Here is a 26,384-nt window from a genome sequence, read left to right as displayed (position 1 = left end):
TCATCCTCTCTGTCTTTAGATTTTAGTTTTTTTTGTTATTTTGAATTTTATCACATAGGTTCCTTGGGGTTCCTGTTGCCGTTCTGCTAGCCAGCTGAAGAACAGGGCAAGTGTAGAGATGCCAAACTCATGTTGAATTGTCCCAGATGTATTCCCAGACCTCTGGGGATTTTTCTGTGGGATCACATTATTGTACTTTTATTAACAACAAATGGATTGAAATCTTCATATCAGTCTGTAACACTAATGATTGCTTTGGGCACATTCCACTTCTCTTTATTTATGACAACTGCCCCATTACAGTCAGGGACCAGCTATATTCAAGTTATTCTTGGCCACGTGCTAAGAGGGGCAGTCCAGCCCAAAGAAGGACATCTTGTCCCTCTTGCACAGACTGCAAGTAACTCCAAACTTGTTCCAGCCTTGTTGGGCAACACAACTCAACTGCATCTTGAATCCCTATGTCCCAAGAGGCCTGAAATCCATGTCTAAGCACTCCCATGACACCTAGGACACCACGGGTAGACCCCACAACGGGGATGGAGGAAAATGCTTGAATCACCAGCATTTTCTATGGATGCATTACATTCCAACATTTTGTGCCCATCTGTGCCCTCACAGGCAGGGACTAAGCGTATCCAATGTAGCCTTTTGCTGAAAATGGATGGAGTTCTGCACACAGATTTAAGTAGGTATCACTTTCAGCCTTAATTTGTCTAATAGAGACAGACTTTTCTTATGTATGTTCAATTATCACAAGAGCAGTGAGTTCTTACACCTTCAGCTAGTGGTGTGACTCTGGGGTGACATGCTGTGAGGCGTGAGTACTTACCTACCCTTGCCTACTACCTCTCCTGGGGTATAGGTCATAAAACCAGGACTCTCCGAGCATCTCTGTCCTGGGCTTTTCTTTCAATCTGACTCCAGGTGTAACCCAGGTCCTTGCAGTCAGCCTCAAGGCCTCAGCGCCAGGTGTTTCTCTACATGAGTGATGACTGGTAACACGTCATTGATAAGGGCAAAGTGTAAAGGTGAATGGGGCTTAGAGGTTGGATACTTTTGCCAGCAGTCTTGAAGGACGCCTTTACAAATCTGTGTTGTGTTTGCCCTCTGCAGACTATGAGCAGTCGCTTCTTCCCATACGACGCCATCCAGACAGAGGCGGTGCTGAGCCTGGATGACGACACCGTCTTGTCGACCAATGAGGTGAGTGAGACCAGTGGTAACGGCTGCGTGATAGCAACACAGAAGGATCACCAGCCGTTTACATAATGGTGTATTAAGTATATTTCCGCTATTGCCATTTAACATATGTGTTATTTGTTTTACATCTTAGAATATTCAATCCAATCCATATGTGTTGTTCACTCTCTGCCCCTCACGTTTCCATGTAGTCCATGTGCTGCCACCCGGAAAGGAGTGTGCTGCTCTAGGTCTCCCCTTGTAAGGTCTGTCTTTAGAGAGTGAATAGCTGGGTGCATGCAGCCATCATGTCACATGTATGTGACAGGTATGTGCTCAAACCAAAAGGAAGACAGTGGCACAAGTGCAGGCTCCTCTCACGCCATTTGGCATCGGTGTCGGACACACCCTGGCCTGGGGCCTCAAAGCTGTCGGCTAGGAACAGCAGAGGTCCTTGGCAGACCCCTCTGGCCAGGGCAGGGCTGGTGGTATGCAAAAGCACTTGTAAGATTACCTGAGTGGATGAATGCGTGGGCCGGCAACGCGCTGTGTGAGAGAATGTTCTTGTATGAGTCACTTGGGGCATAATTTAGAACTCAGTGGAACGGTTACTCCGCACAGCGGTGATGGTTATCCCGTCTGCCAAAATAGAAATCCCATTATATTCTCTTGGATATAGATTTCGGCGGATGGGATATCCATCACCGTTGTGAGAAAGTAATCCCGCACCAAGTTCTAAATCTGGCCCTTAGTCTGATTACTTGATGTTGAGAATATCCATTGAAACAGGTGCCCCATCTCAGCGGGATCACATCAGAGCTTAGGAAAAAACAAGGTGGAGTCCTAGAGATGGACATGTGTGGACCTGGCTCAACCTGAGCCAGGCGAGCAACGCCCGCTGGCGTTACCCTGTCGCCCTCTCTTCTGAAGGACTGCCATGGCCTGGATCTGTGAGGCAACATGGCACAACATGAGCCAACAGGGAACAGGAAGTGGCAACATCCATGGATTTTCACAAATGCCCTCAAATTCTGTTGGTGGGTCAAGGAACCTGACCCTCCTCAGGCAGAGGGCTATATCATGAGACAAGAAGCAAGCTGCATAAATGCCTAGATGGTCCCAGACCATGCATTCTGGCAGCATAGTCCTTCAAGGTATGGCCGTAAGATTTTTTTATATGAATGAATCAGCAATAGCAATTCTGTGGTTATAATTAAAACACACTTTCATTGAAAAGGTTTTTTTGTTTACTAATACATTTGATGCTTTGTGACAAATCTGCATAAAATCAGGAACCCACTTAGCGCATCTGGCTATGTCTTGGTACGTGAAGTTTAGTGCACTACTGTCTACGGTTGAAAAAGTTGAGAGGGTAAAAAAACATTTCTCAGATTCATTTTTCTCACCTCCTTGGTGTAATTCCTTAAGGAATTACACCAAGTTTGACAATAGATTAGACCTTTACTTGTAACAGAAAGTTTTTGTGACTTGGTGTGAATCCTTTAATTACTTTTTGAGATACCTGTGTTCAGTGCTTAATTTGAGCCAGTGGTTGCCGGTGGGGGCACCAGCACTTATTTTTGATGGCTGGCACTTATTTTTCTGCATCAGGCAATTACTGCCAGCAAAAGAAACATATGGGAAATACGGAGCAAAAAAGATGGAAAAGCATCACAAAGGGAGAAAGCAGAAAGCTGCAAGAGTGAGCTGAAGGGGCAGGGAGTGGCTGTAAATGGATTGAAGAGGCCGGAGATGGCTTCAGGATTACGCTGTCTAAGTATTCTGTGCTGGTAGATTTAATTGCCGCAGCCGCACATTTCAAAGAAGACCTTTGGGCACCGGCACATTTTTATTTACAAATTAACCACTGTCTCTGTTACTGAAGGGTGTGGGGCCGACTTTGAAAGAATAAATTAGTGAGAATTTTTTTAGTTAATTCTCGCATTTGGAATTCATAAAGTTGCCAGTCAGAACAGAGTTTTTGTGGAGCTTTGATCGGTTGGTGAACAGGGGCGTCTCCTCCACTAACGTGGAGAAGCGTCGCCCCACTTGAGTTTAGAAAAAGAAAAAAGAAAAATGATAATAATGCTACATTATTATCATTTTATTTTACAGGCAGGGCTGGGCTGGTGAGAGGGGGCTGGAGGAGGGCTGGAGGAGGGGAATGTGCACCACAAAGTGCGCATGTCTGTTTGGCCGGCCGTGTTGGGTCAGCCAAACAGACATGTGCACTTTGCATGTTCTCTATCCGGCTGTATTGTACAGCCAAGTGGAGAACATGCACAGGCTCCCACTCCCAGTCTGAGTGGCAAAACAGGCCACTCAGACGAATCACGACACTGTCATGCTGGTGACAGCAGCATTGTGATTGGCTGGGAGCCTGTGTGCTGCCAGGAAGAGGACGAGGACGAAGGGGAGACAAACACGTCCCCCCAAGATGGTCAGTGTTTATTTTTACTTTTTTGGGGGGTTTTTCACCCCCATCACCTCATCCCCCCCAACCCCGTTCAGTGGCAGCCGCCACTGTTGGTAAATGGTTTCAATTTGTGTTTTTGTTTTGCTATGTTGAAGTTTGTGACTTTGAAATGTTGCAAAAAATCTTATTGTGGATTTCATAGGCATTATTATCTTTGTTGTAGCTTTGCAGAGATGGAGAAAGGATTCTCCAGAGATATGATAAATGTCTTTTGTTATGATAAATAACATTTTATTCAGGCAGCTGAAATTTGCAAATTTGTGGGAATTCGCAATTTCTTTCTATGTTAAACATGCAAATTTAAGACCAGTAACAAAGTTCTCTTAATATGTGAAGTTCCATGCAGATCTGTTAATTGGAAGCCAAAGTTAAATAGGAGGGCAAAGATGTTTTCATTTGGAAATAACCAGCTTCACCATGGTTTTGATGGAGTAGTCTCTGCCGTCGTTACACCAGAGGTCCACCAGTATTTAAATCTGGCAGGCTGACCATTATGTTGGTGGTAAGGATACTCTGTCGCTGTTGCAGTGGAGTATTCTTATCACCAAAGTATAATCAGTCCCTAAGTAACAGCACATCAGTGAATAACAACACAAGGAAACAAACAATTGTGCATCCATAATGATGGCATTGATGATGTCAGTGGTGAGATGATATGTGATGTCACCAGTGATGTCATGTATTTCCATACCCATTACTAGCTGCCATAGTTACCCAGTAAACTTTATGCTTCTAGTTCACTGTGTGTGTATATCATTGACGACGTACACCCAGCCGACCCCGCCATAGAGTAACAACAGATCTGTACTAACTACTTTGTGGAACGCAGAACTCAAATCTGACTTGAGATGCCCTAGCCATGCACAGCAGGGGCTGCTTTATTCCGTATATTATAGAGGGACACGTGCTCTTTCACTATTCTGCAAGTCAGTAAAATACACACTGCATGCAAGTGTGTGTGTCAATAGCACAGGTGTGAACTAATGGCTGACCTTGGAACCTGAGGATCTGGTTTACAATGCTACCTTTAGCTAGATACAAATCTTGTAACTCTGCGGAAATCACTTGCTGTGCCTCAAATTGTAAATATGTGCCTGATGTAAAAGAGTGAAAGACTAATTTCAGTGAGTTTGCTATGACGGTTGTAATTGTAAGTTACCTTCCCTACCCCATCTCATTCTAATTTCTGTAATCAGTCTCAAATGTACCCCACACACCATGCTGTTTTCAAAAATGCTCTGTGTAAAAGCTTCTCTGTTGGATATATCGAAAATCTAAAATAACATGATTATAAATGTATCGATTTGATGAGAAAGTTTGCATCTTTATTATTTGTCATTAGTAGTAGCTTGTGCTGGGTTTGCTGTATAGTATGTGCAAGTTGGACACTTGGGGCAGGTTATAGGGTGTTGCTAGCAGTGATGCCCACTTTTAAGCACAGCATATCTAAAGGGGGTGTGTAAGGGCATTCATTGCATACCCTGCATCCCACCCTGCAAACGCTTGGTCCCAGCAGAGGTACACCCTCCTCAGCACCCTCTGCTTCTCTCCCTAGGTGGACTTTGCCTTCACCGTGTGGTGCAGCTTCCCCGAGCGCATCGTGGGATACCCGGCACGCAGCCATTTCTGGGACACTGGCAAAGCCTGGTGGGCTTACACCTCCAAGTGGACCAATGAGTACTCCATGGTGCTGACCGGGGCAGCATTTTACCACAGGTAAGGCAATCACCTGCGCTTCCTGAATCTGACAATAGACTCAGGGCCTGATTTAGAGTTTGGTGGATGGGTTACTCTGTCCCAAATGTGACGGATATCCCGTCCACCCTATTAAGATTTCCGTAGGATATCATGGAATCGTGATACGGCGGACAGGATAGCTGTCACATTTGGAGTAACCCCATCTGCCAAATTCTAAATCCGGCCCTCAGTGCCCTAGTGTGTTCAATACACCCGATTTGTGGCTGGTACCCGGAGTTTGTCTTGGAGTAACAGGACAGCGTTGGTGCAGCCTCTCAGACTATAACTCCTGTTGAAGAATTGGAACCTGGTCACGGTAAGCACAGAAACATGGCGGCCTGTCCCCCTCGCACTCAAAACAGCCATCTCCTCTTCAGTGGTGGGAGAAACAGCACCCCTTATGACTAACAAGGCAACCTCAAGACCAGATCTCTGGATATTATCACTTTTTCATGTACTTTGTTTTTCTTTCATCTCTCAAAATAGTCCCTAACTTGTGTCTTTTTTTCTCACATAGTTCCGTCTGATTGTAATGACCCCATATGTTGATTTTCATTAATGTTTTCCTATGTTTTTCTATGTTTCGATCATTCTACAAACTTTTGGTTCCTTTATGGCCCAATCAGTGGCTTATCAAACCACAGATAAATGAAAAATAAAATACTTTAATAGATAACAATTCCCTTGAGTACATAATATGCTGCACACTTTTAATAGTGCTAGAAGGCAGCAATTAGGTGTGCTACCCTGGTATTGCGCTCTGTCCTTACTCCTAAAATACAAACCAGAACCCTGGAACCTTGTCCGGTTTCCCGAACCAGGATGCACCTCGGTTCTGGGAAGCCTGAGGAGGTTCCATGGCTTTAACCAATTCAAAAAGACATTTAGAAGTTATTGACGTCATGGTAAAGGAGCATTCTTAGGTATGCTTGAGGAATCAGCCCCCAAATGTCTAACTCCCCACTGAAGGAAGATAATGCTGGAGCTGTACAGCACTGATTCTGCACTGATAGCAGAGCCGGAGAGTACTGAACGGACTCCGCTCCACTGAAGGAAGATAATGCTGGAGCTGTACAGCACTGACACTGCACTGATAGCAGAGCCGGAGAATACTGAACGACTCTGCTCCACTGAAGGATGATAATGCTGGAGCTCTACAGCACTGATGCTGCACTGATAGCAGTGCCGGAGAGTACTGAACGGGCTCTGCTCCACTGAAGGAAGATAATGCTGGAGCTGTACAGCACTGACGCTGCACTGATAGCAATGCTGGAGCCGGAGAATACTGAACAGACTCTGTGTCACTGAACGAAGATATTCTGCTTCACTGAAGAAAGATAATGCTGGAGCTGTGCAATACTCATGCTGCACTGATAGCAATGTTGGAGCCGGAGAGTACTGAACGGACCCTGCTCCACTGAAGGAAGATAATGCTGGAGCTGTACAGCACTGACGCTGCACTGATAGCAATGATGGAGCCGGAGAGTACTGAACGGACTCTGCTCCACTGAAGGAAGATAATGCTGGAGCTGGAGCTGGAGAGCACTGATGCTGCACTCATCACAATGCTAGAGCCGGAGACTAGTGAACGGACTCTGCTCCACTGAAGGAAGATAATGCTGGAGCTGTACAGCACTGACGCTGCACTCATAGCAGTGCCGGAGAGTACTGAACGGGCTCTGCTCCACTGAAGGAAGATAATGCCAGAGCTGTACAGCACTGACGCTGCACTGATAGCAATGATGGAGCCAGAGAGTACTGAACGGACCCTACTCCACTGAAGGAAGATAATACTGGAGCTGTACAGCACTGACGCTGCACTGATAGCAGTGCTGGAGCCGGAGGGTACTGAACGGAATCAGCTCCACTGAAGGAAAATAATGGAGGAGCTGTACAGCACTGACGCTGCACTGATAGCAATGCTGGAGCTGGAGAGCAATGAACAGACTATGCTCCACTGAAAGAAGATAATGCTGGAGCTGTACAGCACTCACGCTGCACTGATAGCTATGCTGGAGCCGGAGAGTACTGAACGGACTCTGCTCCACTGAAGGAAGATAATGCCACAGTTGTACAGCACTGATGTTGCACTGATAGCAATGCTGGACCCGGAAAGTACTGAACGAACTATGCTCCACTGAAGCAGGATAATGCTGGAGCTGTACAGCACTGAAGCTACACTGATAGCAATGCTGGAGCTGAAGAGTACTGAACAGACTCTGCTCCACTGAAGGAAGATAATGCTGGAGCTGTACAGCACTGAGACTGCACTGATAGCAATTCTGGAGCCAGAGAGTACTGAACGGACTCCACTCTGTTGAAGGAAGATAATGCTGGAGCTGTAGAGTACTGATGCTGCACTGATAGCAATGCTCGAGGTGTAGGGCACTGTTCAGGCTCTAGTCTACTGGAGGAAGACAATGCTGGAGCTGGGCAGCTTTGACGCTGCAAGAAAGCAATTCCAGCACAGCAGTGACTGCACTCTGCTGAAAAAGAATGACAGCAACAGAGCTGGACTGTACTAACAAAGTCCTGCTGGACACAGCTAGCTTTGCTGTAGATCAACACCACAGAATATGCTACAGAGCTAAATAAAACCTGACTTAACAAGTTTCATCTAAAAATGAAAGATATCTTTTTTAACACCACCCCTAACCACCACCCTCTTACAGAGGTGTATTCGATTCTACCCCTATCAATAGAATCCCATACATTGGGCCTAAGTACATGGGATTCAGAGGAACAATGCCCAGAGATCCTTAATGTGAGTCAGACATCTAAAGAAGGTACAGTGATTGAATTCATCCTCATTATGAAAAATATAATGTGACATAGGTGGAGTTTTACATAGTGACCAAATATCAGTGTTATGGAATAAGGGATAGAAGATGAGGAGAGAGGCAAAAGAAAAGATCATTATTAAAAACAAAAACAAACATTACTGAGGTTACTTCCAAGAGTAAAAGAGGGTGCATTATAAGTAAGTGCTTCCAGGTGGGAGAGAGAGAGACAGTCTCCTTCATGTAGTACCGGCAGGCGGGATTGACAGGTTTAAAAAGTGTACAGAACAAGCCAAGGTTACTGACCTCAAGCACAGGAGCATGCATGGTATAGACAGTTTCAAGTTAGTGTTCTATCAGCATCTCTAAGGTACCTACCTTTAAATACTATAACTGTACTATGGAAGAAAGGATCCTTTGAGAAATCCCTTACAGACATATTTAGAGGATCAATGACCACTGTTGTCCAACAGCACTTTGTATCAAAGGTTTTAGATATCACCTCATCATTTTGACATTGTAGGGGCATCTATTTCAACTTTTAAACAAAAGGAATAACCAAATGCACTTGAATGTTTATCCAGAACTGTGAGGCACCCAGCACATCTTTCCTTGGGTTATCTGCTTGTGTGCGGCTAGAAGACAACGGTTAAGCTTCTAGTAAACAGCATATTGTTTATTTTTTACTTACTTAGTAACAATAACATTTCGACTAGAAATATTTAACAAATGCAACATTGATCCTGGCAGTGCAGAGCCTTTAGATGGGCATTAGCAACTTTCTATCAGATTGCTTTCCAGAGCAGAGTAAGATTCTGACAAGACTTTAGAGGCAGGTTTATGAAAAATGTTCTTGTGGCCCTTAGCGCCCCCCCTTACACCACCATGTGTACGCCATATTTAAAATACAGCGCGCCATGACAGTAGTTAGGGAACGAGTGCCATAATTTTTTAAACTAGTTCGGTGCCTTACAAGACTAGCGTCAAAGATTTTGACACTAATCCTGCAAAGCACCCAGAGGCCCATTGAAACCAATGGGAGCCTCCTTTTAACGCCTGCTCAGAGCAGACGTTAAAAATCCCGGCAAAAATGACGCAAAGAAATCTGTTAGATTTCTTTGCACCATTTTTACAGCCCCACTAACGGGGGAACGCCCCCTTGCATACATTATGCCTGGTGCCATTAATGTGGCGCAAGAGGTTACAAAGTGGTGCAATGCATGCATTGCACCACTTTGTAAATATGGTGCAGCATTTTTTGCCTTCTAACGCCACATTTGCGTAAAAGAATTACGCTAATGTGGCATTGTAACGGCACCAGGCCCTCTCAAATCTGGGCCTTGGAGTCTTTGATGTACAAGTTGAAGGTGAGAGTCAAGAGCAACTGCAGATTAGAGAAGCCACGACTACTGTATCATGAAGTGATTAGGAAAGATGGGGGCGGAGTGTCAGCTCGCTCTGAAGATGTGAATATTAGAACATTAGTCTCTGGCTTGTACCACCATCATTGCGTCCTCTTCACCAGCCCTCAGGGATTGCACCGGGGCCGGAGGAGAATGGTGAAGAGACAATGAGTGGGAGAAAAGGGAGTCCTCAGACTGGCTTCAAAGCACAAATTCCATCCTTATGGCTCTGCGGTCCATCCATTTTTTATTACAGGACGATCCATGTTGTTTCCCGTCTGGAAATTGGCATTATCATTGTTTAGAGCTTCAACACAGAGGGGATAAAGTTGATCATCTTTGGGAATGAGAGATAAAGAAGTGAGGCAGTAATGCTGATGGCTCAGTTTCATGGGGAAACCTCTTTAAAGCACTACTCAAAAAGTCTGTTCCAAAAAAGTATTTAATAGGCCAGAACTGTTCTAGATGATTGCAGAAAGAAACCAGGGGTTGTTCCTTCAGTAGAGTGAGTGGATGTATCCAAATGTAAACAACTTGTACCAAATTCTTCTCCCCCCTTCATAGGTAGTGTAGGAAGTTGGCTCTGTATGTGCTATTTCAAAGTAAGGAATAGCATGCACAGAGTCCAAGGGTTCCCCTTAGAGGTAAAATAGTGGTAAAAAGAGATAATACTAATGCTCTATTTTGTGGTAGTGTGGTCGAGCAGTAGGCTTATCCAAGGAGTAGTGTTAAGCATTTGTTGTACATACACATAGACAATAAATGAGGTACACACACTCAGAGACAAATCCAGCCAATAGGTTTTGTTATAGAAAAATATCTTTTCTTAGTTTATTTTAAGAACCACAGGTTCAAATTTAACATGTAATATCTTGTTTGAAAGGTATTGCAGGTAAGTACATTAGGAACTTTGAATCATTTCAATTGCATGTATACTTTTCAAGTTATTCACAAATAGCTGTTTTAAAAGTGGACACACTGCAATTTTCACAGTTCCTGGGGGAGGTAAGTTTTTGTTAGTTTTACCAGGTAAGTAAGACACTTACAGGGTTCAGTTCTCAGTCCAAGGTAGCCCACCGTTGGGGGTTCAGAGCAACCCCAAAGTTACCACACCAGCAGCTCAGGGCCGGTCAGGTGCAGAGTTCAAAGTGGTGCCCAAAACGCATAGGCTATAAAGGAGAGAAGGGGGTGCCCCGTTTCCGGTCTGCTTGCAGGTAAGTACCCGCGTCTTCGGAGGGCAGACCAGGGGGGTTTTGTAGGGCACCGGGGGGGACACAAGCCCACACAGAAATTTCACCCTCAGCGGCGCGGGGGCGGCCGGATGCAGTGTTAGAACAAGCGTCGGGTTCGCAATGTAAGTCAATGAGAGATCAAGGGATCTCTTCAGCGCTGCAGGCAGGCAAGGGGGGGCTTCCTCGGGGAAACCTCCACTTGGGCAAGGGAGAGGGACTCCTGGGGGTCACTTCTCCAGTGAAAGTCCGGTCCTTCAGGTCCTGGGGGCTGCGGGTGCAGGGTCTTTTCCAGGCGTCGGGACTTAGGTTTCAGAGAGTCGCGGTCAGGGGAAGCCTCGGGATTCCCTCTGCAGGCGGCGCTGTGGGGGCTCAGGGGGGACAGGTTTTGGTACTCACAGTCGTAGAGTAGTCCGGGGGTCCTCCCTGAGGTGTTGGTTCTCCACCAGCCGAGTCGGGGTCGCCGGGTGCAGTGTTGCAAGTCTCACGCTTCTTGCGGGGAGTTGCAGGGTTCTTTAAAGCTGCTTCTTGAAACAAAGTTGCAGTCTTTTTGGAGCAGGTCCGCTGTCCTCGGGAGTTTCTTGTCGTCGTCGAAGCAGGGCAGTCCTCAGAGGATTCAGAGGTCGCTGGTCCCTTTGGAAGGCGTCGCTGGAGCAGAGTTCTTTGGAAGGCAGGAGACAGGCCGGTGAGTTTCTGGAGCCAAGGCAGTTGTTGTCTTCTGGTCTTCCTCTGCAGGGGTTTTCAGCTGGGCAGTCCTTCTTCTTGTTGTTGCAGGAATCTAATTTTCTAGGGTTCAGGGTAGCCCTTAAATACTAAATTTAAGGGCGTGTTTAGGTCTGGGGGGTTAGTAGCCAATGGCTACTAGCCCTGAGGGTGGGTACACCCTCTTTGTGCCTCCTCCCAAGGGGAGGGGGTCACAATCCTAACCCTATTGGGGGAATCCTCCATCTGCAAGATGGAGGATTTCTAAAAGTTAGAGTCACCTCAGCTCAGGACACCTTAGGGGCTGTCCTGACTGGCCAGTGACTCCTCCTTGTTGCTTTCTTTGTTCCCTCCAGCCTTGCCGCCCAAAGTGGGGGCCGTGGCCGGAGGGGGCGGGCAACTCCACTAAGCTGGAGTGCCCTGCTGGGCTGTGACAAAGGGGTGAGCCTTTGAGGCTCACCGCCAGGTGTTACAGCTCCTGCCTGGGGGAGGTGTTAGCATCTCCACCCAGTGCAGGCTTTGTTACTGGCCTCAGAGTGACAAAGGCACTCTCCCCATGGGGCCAGCAACATGTCTCTAGTGTGGCAGGCTGCTGGAACTAGTCAGCCTACACAGACAGTCGGTTAAGTTTCAGGGGGCACCTCTAAGGTGCCCTCTGGGGTGTATTTTGCAATAAAATGTACACTGGCATCAGTGTGCATTTATTGTGCTGAGAAGTTTGATACCAAACTTCCCAGTTTTCAGTGTAGCCATTATGGTGCTGTGGAGTTCGTGTTTGACAGACTCCCAGACCATATACTCTTATGGCTACCCTGCACTTACAATGTCTAAGGTTTTGTTTAGACACTGTAGGGGTACCATGCTCATGCACTGGTACCCTCACCTATGGTATAGTGCACCCTGCCTTAGGGCTGTAAGGCCTGCTAGAGGGGTGTCTTACCTATACTGCATAGGCAGTGAGAGGCTGGCATGGCACCCTGAGGGGAGTGCCATGTCGACTTACTCGTTTTGTTCTCACTAGCACACACAAGCTGGCAAGCAGTGTGTCTGTGCTGAGTGAGAGGTCTCCAGGGTGGCATAAGACATGCTGCAGCCCTTAGAGACCTTCCTTGGCATCAGGGCCCTTGGTACTAGAAGTACCAGTTACAAGGGACTTATCTGGATGCCAGGGTCTGCCAATTGTGGATACAAAAGTACAGGTTAGGGAAAGAACACTGGTGCTGGGGCCTGGTTAGCAGGCCTCAGCACACTTTCAATTGTAAACATAGCATCAGCAAAGGCAAAAAGTCAGGGGGCAACCATGCCAAGGAGGCATTTCCTTACAGGTAGCTTGAAGGAGGAAGTGAAACTGGAGAGATCTCTTCATGAGATCCTGTTACATATATAATTAAGCCGATAATACTTTAAATGTTAAATAAACATTCTTAAGAACTGTGGGGTATACATATATGAGAGGGTTGCCTCACATAGGCACCACACAATGTGGTACATGCATGACGCAAGCCTCCAAGTCAAATTTTTTAAGCCACAGAAATCCACATTGCGTGGCTCTGAGTGGCTTCAAAAATCTAGAGTAACGCAAGGTAGCGGAAATCACTGCGTTGCGTTACTCTGCCCTGGGACAGCATTCATGGGCATTGCGAGGGGGGTGTTCCCACACAACTGCCATGGATTTTGATTCTTCCCCAGATTTACAAGAACTTGTTAACTTGAGGATGAGCGAAAATCCTAAACCTTCCCAAGGGAGGCTTAACGAGGAGAAATATCTCTATTTCTCCTTGTTTCTCCCTCTTTCTATGCATTCTCAGCACACCTGGAAAGAGCAATATGCCTCCCAAGATTGTTTTTGTGCAGGAATGTGTCCCTGCCTGCACATAATCAATCCTGCATGCAACATAGGCACCCTTGCACCATGGTGCAAGTGTGCCTTCGTTGGTGCTAGGCAGCCAAGAGTGTGCCATCGTATGGAAAAGGACAGGAATGCTCCATATTGTGATAAACATGGCGCGTTCCTGCCCTTTCTCTGTCACGCAGTGTAGCGTAGCAGGGTGGCTTGCTGCTCTGCACTGCACGACTTGGACATAAATATGGCCCAATGTTTTCTTGAGGGCCACTGCAAGGACACAAACTGCTCTTTCATCACCTCAGACCATCAGCCGGCCCGACACATCCTGAGCGCCTGCAGGCCCTCTAATTGATTGCTTAGGCAGAGCACTGAATGAACAATTCAAGGAAGGGCTCTGGAATTGGAAGTGGTACCAACATCACATGTTTAGAAACAAGACAATTGTTTTTAACTAAAGTAGCTGAATAACTCTCTGAACCTTGGCCCCAATCTGAGACTTGGCAAAGAGATCCCTCTGCAGTCAAACACCCAGGTTCTCACACCTTGTCCTTTACCGTACAGGTTTACTCTTTAGGCCAAGGCAGAACCAGAGACTGTCACCTTTGTTATGGAGGTGTTTAGGATATGAGGTGGATTGGAAAAGAGGGCCTGGCTTCATGTAGGATGCAGTCTAGTGAGATGCACATTTGAGTGTTTTCTACAAACCACTGGGAGCCGAGCACTATCTTGGACTTTGCGAATGGTTCTGAAGGTTCCATCAGCGACTGGAGTTTGAATCGGCTTGGGAAGGTGGGGCATCAGTTTGGATTGGATGGTGGGTTCATCTCTTAGATGAATGTATCCACTTCAGTGGTGTGTGGGTGGATGTTATGAGTCAGTCCAGAAGGTTGGTCCTATTCGATATGGAAAAGTAAGAAATGTTGATAGTGAACTCACTGCTGGCCGGAGGAGCTACCTGGCGACCCATTTAGTGGGATGCTTTAATGCTGCGACTCATGATTACTCATACAAATGCATGATGGGGAATGTGGTCCACATGATGGGGAATGTGGTCCACATACAAGCAATTGACAAGTTTCTTCTGTTGATTGTCTGGCTCTTCCCTTTCAGGTATTACCATTACCTGTACACGTTCTACCTTCCCAGAAGCCTTCACAGCATGGTGGACCAGATGGCCAACTGCGAGGATATTCTAATGAACTTCCTGGTTTCTGCGGTAACCAAGCTGCCTCCAATCAAAGTCACGCAAAAGAAGCAATACAAGGAGACCATGATGCAGCAGGTGTGTGCCAAGTGCATTCGTCAGTTCCACAGTGCGACAACTGTCCCATCAATGTCGCCATCTGTAGGGTTTTCAAATGGGTTTAACTGAAAGCCTTGTTCTGGGGTAAAAATGACTGCATGTGCATTTGGAAACCAACACCTGTCTCCCCCACATCTCACTGCTAGGAATGTACAATACAGACATATGGCTGGTAGAAGGTGCAACCTGCAGAGAGAAGGGGTGTCATCACCTTAGTGAACTTTAGGCTGTGATTCCTTTCAAGACATTTTCATGCACACTTGTCTAGTCTCTGTGCAGAAGTCTCAAACGTGAAACTAATGTATTCTTTAATATGAATCAGAGCTGGGGCGCAAAATGTCTCTTGTTCCTCAACAAATCCTGTCCTAGATTATGCAATTCACAGAGTGGTTTTAAAGTTTGATCAACTAAGCAAAGAATTAGCAAGCATGTAAGCTCTAGTGAAAGAGAGACCCTCTGATAAGAAACTGCTAAACATGTATTTACACACCAGAAACTACATTTCATCGAGGCAGTCTTTCAAGTCAAGAGCAGTAGCTCAGCACACAATGCAGAAGAGTGGCCTACTGGCCTCAGGGAGCTTTATCATCGTGACACACTGTACACAGGCGCAACAATAGGTCCCATTGCCACGACAGGGCGCACAGACGCACAGGGACCGCAGACGGATCTCCATCTCCTGCACCACAGGCATGTCTGAACCAGACTACAACCCTAAAGTTACAAGGCAGTGTAAAATGACAGCTAGTGGGGGGGAAGTGCAATGGAATAACACGTGTATTTACCACACTTGTCAATAAATGTGCCTTCAGTTATAGGAGGATGAGCTGGTGCTCTCCGGCCCCCTGACAGCTTAGGTATGTGAGGGCGCACACGGGGATTGTACTAGAGGTCTGTGATGTTGGTGCTCACAGAACGAAGCTAGGATAGCAGGATGTGCAGACGCTGGAAAGATGATGATGGATGTTGATGATGAGGAGGAGGAGGATGATGAGGAGGAGGATGATGATGATGGATTATGAGGAGGAGGAGGATGATGATGGATGATGAGGAGGATGATGATGGATTATGAGGAGGAGGATGATGGATGATGAGGAGGATGATGATGGATGTTGATGAGGAGGAGGAGGAGGATGATGATGATGGATGATGAGGAGGATGATGATGATGATGCATGATGAGGAGGAGAATGATGATGATGGATGTTGATGATGGTGATGATGATGGATGATGAGGAGGAGGAGGAGGATGATGGTGTATTATGAGGAGGAGGAGGATGATGATGGATGATGAGGAGGATGATGATGATGATGATGAGGAGGAGGATGATGATCATGGATGTTGATGATGATGATGATGGTGGATGATGAGGAGGATGATGATGAGGAGGATGATGATGATGATGATAGGCTTGATGTCAACGCCGGGGGCCTGAGATATGTTGGTCTACGAGGGCCTTGAGCTGCAGTGACAGACCCACACAGTACACAACAGTAGCCCCAATCACTGGGATCAGCCTAAAAACATACGTATGAGGTCTCACCCTCAGTGCGTGTATGGGGGGAAGTACACAATATGAGGTCTGACCGGAAGTAGAAAACATGAGGTCTGACCGGCGGTAGAAAACATGAGGTCTGACCAAAAGTAGACAATATGAGGTCTGACTGGAAGTACACAAAATAAGGTCTGACCAGAAGTACACTACATCAGGTCTGAGCATACGTACACAGTATGAGATCCGATCGGAAGCACACAATAGGAGGTCTGACTGGAAATACACAATATGAGGTGCATCCATAAGTGCACAATATCAGGTCTGACCGGAAGTATACAATATGGAGTCTGACCATACGTACACAATATGAGGTCTGCTCGGAAGCACACAATAGGAGGTCTGACCGGAAGTACACAATATGAGGTGTAACCAGAAGTACACAATATCAGGTCTGACCGGAAGTACACAGTATGAGATCTGGCTAGTTTAGATCAAGAGTCGCAGCACTCTTCCTTAGTGGGAAACTTCTAATGGGTGGAGATATCCCTTCAGAAATATAACATGTTCCTGAAAAATAAAACTTTCCTGCCAATATCTGCAGTTCGCAAGATGCAGCCGCCGCCCTAGTACAGACAAAACTAAATGTTCCTGGTCAGTGCTTTAAATGGGCAGGCACCAGCACTTATTTAATTTGAAGGGGAGAGCATGTGCACTATTCATTTAATGGGAGATTACAGGCACTTCTCAGGAGCCAACATGTGCCATAAAGAGTGCGTACCTGTATTTATATATTTCCATGTAAAGTACTGTTCCCGCTAGGGTAATATATCTACCAGATAGTTTTTAGTGCTCAGATTTATGGCTCATGGCCTTTCTCCATGCCAATGTAAGGTATTCCCAGGGCCACCTGAGCCTCTGGGCCGAATGGATTAAAAAGTGATGGAACTTTGCTTCTGGTCCCTGCTACAGTATCAATTGGTGTCCACACTGAAGCCTGGTTCTCAGTCAGTGTGATCAGTAATGGCTGGATGGCCAAGGCAGTACCCTCAGATTTCTGACTGAACCACAAGGTAGGTAGTGCAGAGCATAATCAAGCCAAGAGAGGTCTGTGTTACCCTGGTCCATCCCCCCCAGTCCCAGGATGTCAGTGTTAGGTGACATCTGTGGTGTGCAAGCCCCAGAAGGTCACATTCACCTACAGAGATCCCCAGGGTTCCATCCTGTCTCCTACCATCTCCACCCTCTACAGATGCCCCTCTGCTTCAGGTAGCCACCACCTCAAACACTACTTGCACCCCTTCCAGATCTGAAAGCCCCATATCTACTGCAAGCTTAACCCCATCAAATAAGAATTCCCGCTGCTCGCCAAGAACAAGCACAATCTAGTCTACGCCTGGCCTTATGACATTAACTTGTTTGGATTTCACTCTATGCCAAGTCACTTGGTTTCTCCCCAAATGTTGACCTCGCACTCAAGGAACTCCGTCACAGAAATCAAGGCGGCCTGGTACCAGCTCTTTCTACTAAAGAAATTAAAGCAATCCCTCCAAGAAAGTGACTTCAGAACTGCTGTTCAAGCCTGTGGCCTCAGAGACCACAATAGCTCTGTAAGTTCACCATACTTGAGTGATATGCCTTATCAGGACCCTGAATAAATAGGACCACATGACTCCCACACTGATAGAACTCCACTGGATGTCCTTGACAGCCCACAACATCAATAAAACCAACTGCATCCTATCCAAAGCCATTTTGACCAGCACCCTTGCCTATCTGGCTGACAAGGTCACCCTCTCTGGTGGCTCTCTGCACACTTGCAGCTGGGACGCAGGAGAGAAGACGAAGAAATGCAAAAAAGAAAAAAGATAAGGCAGCAGGCTTACTCCACCAATTCACCCAGGATCTGAAATGACATCCCATGAAGAGCAGCTCAATCCTGCTCCAATGTAGGAGAGAGGTGAAGAGATGCCTCTTCAAAAAACATTACAGTGCATATTTGATTTAGAGGTGTTTATAAAGTGCTGAGACACTGCCTATCAGTCCCTTCAGGGCGTGCGTTGGGGAAAGGGTACAAACATCAGACATATAACACAATTGTGACTGAGGTGATAATTTTAAACTGAGTACACCAATGAGTGTAGCATCTGTGATCCTGGTCAAAGCACCTTATCCCCTTGAGCCAACCAAGATTACCAGTAATTAACTGCTGTGTGGAAAAACTTGGAATTTAAGTTGAGTGCAGGTAAACACCAGTGAGTTGCTTATTTTTTTGGGATATTTTGCACATTAGGGCTTGCAGTTGCTCTAGTGCAGATTTGTACAGTTGTGTATCTCCCTTTTGCCCAAAACTCCACGTATTGCCAAATAACTGTTCACCAACAGGTGTTTGTTGTGGGGCTGTATGCGAATAAACACTTCAATTGCAGGACTAAGATAGTCAAAGTTTTATATAATCATACTTAATTACTTACTGTGTTAATATTTTGAGAGAATGGCCCAGTTCATCGTGCCATGTTTGCCTACGGGGTGGATGCTTGCACATTTGATCTGCTGCCTGTTTGTTGTGGGATCTGGGGTGTATTTCCTGAGACAGTAAGTGCCACCATACTCACACTCGGTGACTTAACTGTTCTAAAGTGTGGAGACCATTTTTCTGATGGGAGGCTTTCTGTGACAACATTCTGCACAGCAGAAACACCATCAGCAATGGAGTCAGTGGCACACCAGCACTGTAGGTATCTCTTACTCCAACCCAGAGCAGAGGGGCAGTGTTGCAATCCTTTTCGAGTAATCCTGTGGCAGTATGTAGCGCCTATGGGTGGGCTCTAAACATTCAGGGGTTGTGGGAGCAGGAGTGGAGCACATTTTTTGTTGTTCTGAGGTGTGATGGAAACAGGGATTCTAAAATGATCAGACTACGAGGAGCAGGCAGGGACCTGTTTCCTTTTCAAGTAACTCGCTGTGCAGCTCTGTAGACACAGCCTTTGGGACGGGTGATGCTCCTCACCGCAGGGTGGTCTCCAGCCTGGAGCATACACAACAGAGGTGTGAACTATCTGCCCCTGGCTATCAGCAGCCACAAAACCAGTGATCGGGAAAGGGGGAAAAGTCTGGTCTCACATAAGGGATCTTTCTACGGACATCAGCCCCCTTTCTCCCCTCCATCTACCAAGTGGCTGTACTACTATAGGAAGGACCCAATGGAATTTCTATAGGAGCCACGTCTCCCTTGTGCTCACTTCACTGTCTAGGTCTCCTTCTTCTGGATACAATGTCACTGCTTCCAGATACAATGTCACTGCTTCCAGATACAATGTCGCTGCTTCTGGATACAATGTCGCTGCTTCCGGATACAATGTCACTGCTTCTGGATACAATGTCACTGCTTCCGGATACAATGTCGCTGCTTCCGGACACAATGTTGCTGCTTCCGGACACAATGTCACTGCTTCCGGATACAATGTCACTGCTTCCAGACACAATGTCACTGCTTCTAGACACAATGTCACTGCTTCCGGACACAATGTCACTGCTTCCGGACACAATGTCACTGCTTCCGGACACAATGTCACTGCTTCTGGATACAATGTCACTGCTTCCGGATACAATGTCACTGCTTCCGGATACAATGTCACTGCTTCTGAATACAATGTCGCTGCTTCCAGATACAATGTTGCTGCTTCTGGATACAATGTCACTGCTTCCGGACACAATGTCACTGCTTCCGGATACAATGTCACTGCTTCCGAACACAATGTCACTGCTTCTGGATACAATGTCACTGCTTCCAGATACAATGTCACTGCTTCCAGATACAATGTCACTGCTTCCAGATACAATGTCACTGCTTCCGGATACAATGTCACTGCTTCTGGATACAATGTCCCTTCTTCTGGATACATGGTCACTGCTTCCAGATACAATGTCACTGCTTCCGGACACAATGTCACTACTTCTGGATACAATGTCACTGCTTCCGGATACAATGTCACTGCTTCTGGATACAATGTCACTGCTTCCGGATACAATGTCACTGCTTCTGAACACAATGTCACTGCTTCCGGATACAATGCCACTGCTTCCGGATACAATGCCACTGCTTCTGGATACAATGTCACTGCTTCTGGATACAATGTCACTGCTTCCGGATACAATGTCACTGCTTCTGGATACAATGTCACTGCTTCCGGGTACAATGTCACTGCTTCCGGGTACAATGTCACTGCTTCTGGACACAATGTCACTGCTTCCAGATACAATGTCACTGCTTCTGGACACAATGTCACTGCTTCCGGATACAATGTCACTGCTTCCGGATACAATGTCACTGCTTCTGGATACAATGTCACTACTTCCGGACACAATGTCACTGTCTGGGAAAACAACTTCACCACCAACTTGTGCACATAGGCATGCCCAGAGCATCCAAAATTAAACCCATAGGCCCTCATCACTCTGTTTCGCTTATACATATAATAATGCACATACTACAATAGTCACATACACAAACACATAAACAAACATGCACAACATACACTTGGACGGGACTAGCTGACATATCTGATTGCACATTGGAGGGTCACTCGCAGCCAGTGCCAAACAACTCATTTTAGTGAGTGAGTGAAAAAAAACTTCTATTTACAGAATAGTAGGGAAGATCTTTACATAAAACCTTTTCTTTTTCTGTGTCAACTCCCCTTGTGCCGCGTACATACCTTGTACCAAGGCTGGGATACTCCAGACTATGTTTAAGAGGGCTGTCCTAGGCTTGGTACACAAAGGGTAGGGCTGTTTAAATGTTGTGTGCACTCAGAATCACATGTATAAGCCCTCTGCCCCTGATATGGAGCACTATGTATAATGTTTCTTTCTACAGCTTACATTCTCCAATCGCTTGCCAACTCACAAAGCCTTCTCCGAATATACTCCTAAACCCTGCATGAAAAATCGTCCTTGACTACTCCTGCTTGATCTGTCTCTTTCTTTCTTCAGAATGACCCTCTGCTTACCTTCCACCCTCTGCATATCTTCTAGTTCTGAATATACCCTCCTCTCGCCAGTATTTGTTATTGTAATTCTGCAATTGGCTGATACTTCATTTCATAGAGCACAACCTCCCGTCCTTAAAACCCTATCTCCATAACCTAACATTATCTAATCTCCACCATCCTATCGACCTCACAAATCGTTCACCTGAAACCACACAACCCTTGCTAATGATCACACCTAACTGGTATTAACATATTGCAAAGCAACTGGAGTAAATTCATACAATTCTTCTTGAGAGCACATGAATAATCGCAATAACTAACAATAACCACCAGATTAACCACTAACCTTGAGTTCCGGAATAGCGTGCTACTTGTTGAAAAGCACTTCAAAGCATGGTCAGAGGTAGTAAGCGCTATATAAATCCAATTGCAATTATAATGATGCTTTAAAAGTCAACATTCACTCTTAGAAACCAGCTCCCTCCTTGATCACATGTTGTGTGTCTTTGCTTTAGGCCCTGTGCAGTATTCTGCTGCCTTTCAGCTAGGTTCATGCTATATAAGTAGCATATACATACATGCCTATGGCATAGGCGAGTGAGATAGGGACCTCAATACTGCTCATTCCAACTAAAAATGCCGCTCAATCCCAATCAGAAAGCTTTTTTTTCCACTCCAGTCACTGAAAAATGTGGCCAGTGAGTCAGTGAGAGACAACATGCTCCTCCCATTCTCATCATTCTCTCCGTAGACAAACCCCTGCATCATTTGTGATGTGTCTGTGTGATGTTAAAACAACCAGCTGAGCTGGGGAACAAGACAGGTCTGTTGCTTGTCCGGGTTCCCTTCCATTGAGGATAACAGTTACCTAGCTCGAGTCTAGCCTGCCTTATGGGAGCCTTGAGCCAGGGACTAAATTAGTGTCATGTGGTTCCTAAGGGCTTCTGGATAGGCTACCAAAGTCCTTAGTGTCCCACTTGGTAACAGACAAAGTTCTCCTTCTCCAGCATTGTCTGTGCCGAAGGGTGGACCAAATGCTCAGCCAGCTGACATCTAGGAGGAAAAGAGAAGATGAGGCAAGTTCTCATGCAAGGTGCTGTCCAAGACCAAGGAGGTTTCCACCAAGCGGCCTAACCGTGGAAGCTAGGGAGTGCAGAGCCCTGGTGTCACAGCCCCCAGTCTGCCAAACCTGTTCACCCAGCTGGGAGGATGGCTCAGTGAACTGCATGTTCACCAATAAAAAGAAGGAGGTCATGACTTTGCATCACTGAAAGACTGACCAAGCTTGTATCCTTCCACGTAGGTAAGTTATGTACCTTGAACTGAGTAAGTGTAGCATCTGTTATTTCCAGAGCTTAGAGGTGGCAGAAATGCTGTATTTATTTAGCAGTTCTGTCCTTGATGGTGCTTTCTGGGGGTGCTGAGGTCCCAGTGCCATCACAGGTTGTGATCTGGGTGTCAGCGCTGCTGAGCAGTCTGAAAGGTCTAAGAGATGGTAGGGCACGGTAGCTGGTCGCCTGACCCTCAGCAGTGCTGATGTATGTGCCACATGGAATGGCTCATTCCTAGAGGAAGTGGGCATCATACGTGAGTCTCAAGTGAGACTTGGCTCTCTGGGTGACCTACTTAGAGTAAGGAATCCAGCTTCCTGAAGGATCTGAAAGTGTCCTGGGTCTGTGCCTGGTCCCACTGTTATGTTATATGTATTAGTAAAGCGCACTATCACCCGTGAAGGTATCCTGGCACACTCATACGTAAGCCCATGTGACCTCACTTGGCTCCACCCTTTGACCTAGCAGAGTTGGGATTTCCGCGGATGATGAAATCTTCCACAGAGAAAAGCTTGAATTCCTGATCCGTCTCTGCAGTGACAGTCCCACCCTGAGAGACGAAGGCAGACACTACAAGCTCCTGGAGAGGTTACTGGGCCAGTTATGTTACCTTAATAAAATATGTAGGGCGCCTAGCTTTCTGAGCAGTGGGGCTTCCCAGGGCTATCCACTGAAGAAGTATAATCCACTCAAGAGAGAAGAGCAAGGAAGATACAGAACTTCCTAATAGGTTTAGAGCCAGGTTTTAAGCTTTTTCCTGAAATCAAGATAGCTCTGGGTATTCCTTAGCTCAAGGTGCAGCTGTTCCAGAGGGCCTGGGGCTAAACCTAGAAAGGAGCAGGCACCAGCTGTTTTCCTTTGGAACCTGGAATAACCGCCAGGTTTAGCTCAGCTGAGCAGAATGCTCTGTTTGGAAAATAGGGTTGCATTAGATCCAACAAAATGGGTGCAACCGATGCATTTATAATCTTATGTGCAGTGCTAAGGGCTTTAAATTGAATGCATCTCTCAGTAGGCAAACAATGGAGCCTATGAAGAAACCCAGAAGCATTTCAGAATTTAGGGCAGGAAAACAGTAATCTGGCCACACATGCTGGACTGACTGTAGCCTCTTTAAGATCAATTTCTTGATACAGTATGTTACAATAGTCCAGGTGACACGGAACGAGATTGAATAATCATCTGAAAATGTGGGGTTTAAATAGGTCTATAATGGGTTTCAGTCGGTGCTTAATTTGTAAATAAAAAAGTGCCGGTCCAAAGGCTCTCCTCTGAAACATGCGGCTGTTGCATTTAAATGTGCAAGCACAGAATACTGAGGAACGTAATCCTAAATGCATTTTAGGCCTCTTTAATCCATTTACAGCCAATCCCTGCCCCTTCAGCTCACTCTTGCAGCTTTCTGTGTTCTCCCTTTGTGACGCTTTACAGAATTTCTCTTCCTCAGTCTTTCCCATATGTGTCTTTTGCCCTCAGTAACTACCTGACGCAGAAAAATAAGTGCCGGTGCCCTGCACTGGCAACCACTGACTCAAATTAAGCACTGGTTTCAGTCCTCCCAAAAGGCCAAACCAGGTGCTGGCCAGAGTGGTCACTCGTGTCTCAAAGCTTAGGGAGTCATCCAACCAGATGTTCAGGTTTTTCACAGATGTTTTATGTGGGGGAGGATGCCTCAGGTTGTCCAGCCACCAAATATCTCCCCACGGTTGAGTGTGTTTACTGAAGAGCAGGATCTCAGTTTTACCTGAGTTTAGTTTTAAGCAATTGTCTTCCGTCCAACTAGCCGCTTGTAGCATACATCACAGATAAATGTGTGATGTGTTTTGAGGAGTCAGCAGAGAAGAACATGATAAGTTGGGTATCATTTGCATATCAGACAACAGAGACCCCAAAGTACTTCACTATCTCTGCCAGAGTCTGACGTATATTGTGAATAGAGTGGGACTTAACGAGGAGCCCTCAGGGACCCCAAAATCCCAGGGTCTGGGAGAGGAAGAGATGGAAGGGGAGAAAACTTGAAAAGAACCGTGGCTGAGGAATGAGAAGAAGGACAAGGCCTTACCATGCATGCCGGTATCGCAAAGGTGCTGTAACAGCGCCTTATGAGAAACAATTTTAAAGGCAGCACTCAAATCTAAAAGAATGAGGGTCACAGCGCGAAGTGACTCATTCACTGCCAAGAGAGCTAACTCAGAGCTATGGTGGGACCTGAAACCATTTTGGGAGATGTCCAGGATGCGGCTGGCTTCTAAGAACTCTGCCAGGAGTTTGTTAACATGTTCTCCACCCCTTTAGCTAAAACATGGAGTAGGGAAATGGGGCAATAGCTGCTAAGTCTAGTAGGATCAAGAGACAGCTTTTTCAGATGTGGAAATACTTTTGCCTGCTTCCAGGACTGGGGAACAATGGCAGAGGACAGCAAAAGATTGGCAATCTCTAAACAAACGAGGAAAAACAACCTTATGGAGTTTTAGGAGTTTGTCAGGTTTAAGGGGATCATCATTGGAGCCACATTTCACTGCGATGCGTCGAGCAGAGAAGGAGGGCACGTCAAGAAGTGGCGGCTCATTGAAAACTGGCAACAGTGAAGCTTCCTCTGATTGGCCAGGACTGACTTCAGCATCCGCTGTAGCTTTTACCTGAGACTGGGCACAGACCGCTTGAATCTTTTCAACAAAGAAATCTGCAGTTTTCTTGCAGTGATCATTGGATCCCTCCCCAAGCTTAGTGGAAGCTGATTTTGTTGAACCATTGACAATGGAAGAAACTGCTTTGGCAGGGTTCGTACTGTGTAAAATTTTAGTGGAAAAGAACTCTGCTCTAGTTTTCCTTATCGATTTGTGATATTCTTTGAGTGCATGCATGTAAAGTGCGTTTGCCCCAGTGTCCTAGAACAGGGTTCTGCAAAGTCAGTCCTGGAGAGTCGGGTCCATGCCAGGTTTTTAATATATCCATATTTAGAAAAATGTAGATTTCTGAAACATCTTTTTCCTAAATGTGGATATGCTAAAAACCTGGCATGGACCCAGCTCTCCAGGACTGACTTAGCAAAACCATGTCCTAGGACTTTGACCAGGTGCGCTCAAGCACCTTGCATCGCTTTTTTTCTGCGACCAGCGTTTCATTGAACCAAGGAGCAGAGGGCCTGCTCCTGGTCTTAACCTGGCGAAAAGGTGTAGACTTGTTGAGAGCCTAAGAGAACCAAGCCTTCATCCCTGCTTCATCATAGTCTACATTTGGATGTACATGGGGGGAACTGGTTGAGATATGACTGCCAAATTCAGTCATATTCAGTTTGTGCCGTGGCCTTCTAGCTGTGGTCATGGGTTAATGTCCAGTCACTCGTAGAGACGTAAAAATCAGATAGTGGTCTGTTCAGGCCATAGGTCCAGGAGGTGCCACCTGCAAATTCTGGAGGTTTGAGAAAGCTCGATCTAAAAGGTGACCCCCAGGTGTGTAGGGCCTCACACTAACTGACCCATCTGCAGTGATACCAGATCATCCAGTAATTAATGGGCTCTGGCATCATTAGGTTGGTCAAAGTGGAGATTTAGGTCGTCTGTGATGGTAAAATTAGATGATTTGGGCACTAATGGAACTACATGATTGACCAAAGTGGTTCCAAAGTCTTTGGAGGGGCCAGGGTGTCCGTACAATAGAAGACCGTGACAAGTCACAGGTCCTGGTGCCTGCTGCAGGTGCTCTTGTACTGGGGTACCCAGCCAATCACCACACAGGAAGTAGCAGTGCTTAATTTGTCAAGAGGCCACTGCAGCCTGCCTTACCGATTGCCCCTGCATTGCTGTCAATGACTGTACCAACACAACTATTAATCCTCACACTCCTAAAAGTGTGACAAGTCAGACTACACCACGCCCCCAAAGCTATCAGAATAGCTTGGGCAGCATG

General features: G+C 46.3%; 1 protein-coding gene across 1 annotated transcript in view; it reads left to right on the top strand.

Moving 5' to 3' along the window:
• The window catches only part of LOC138295359 (exostosin-1-like), an 854,232-nt gene that overhangs the window by 818,111 nt on the left and 9,737 nt on the right, over positions 1-26,384 (top strand). Inside the window, exons 8-10 of the mRNA XM_069233599.1 lie at positions 1,117-1,206; positions 5,214-5,374; positions 14,466-14,637. Coding sequence (XP_069089700.1) covers positions 1,117-1,206; positions 5,214-5,374; positions 14,466-14,637 — 423 coding nt within the window. The remainder of the gene's footprint in view (positions 1-1,116; positions 1,207-5,213; positions 5,375-14,465; positions 14,638-26,384) is intronic.

The sequence above is a fragment of the Pleurodeles waltl genome, chromosome 5, assembly GCF_031143425.1.
Source record: "Pleurodeles waltl isolate 20211129_DDA chromosome 5, aPleWal1.hap1.20221129, whole genome shotgun sequence".
NCBI lineage: Eukaryota > Metazoa > Chordata > Amphibia > Caudata > Salamandridae > Pleurodeles > Pleurodeles waltl.
The sequence above is the reverse complement of the archived record's forward strand: the minus strand, read 5'-3'. Positions and strand labels throughout refer to the sequence as shown.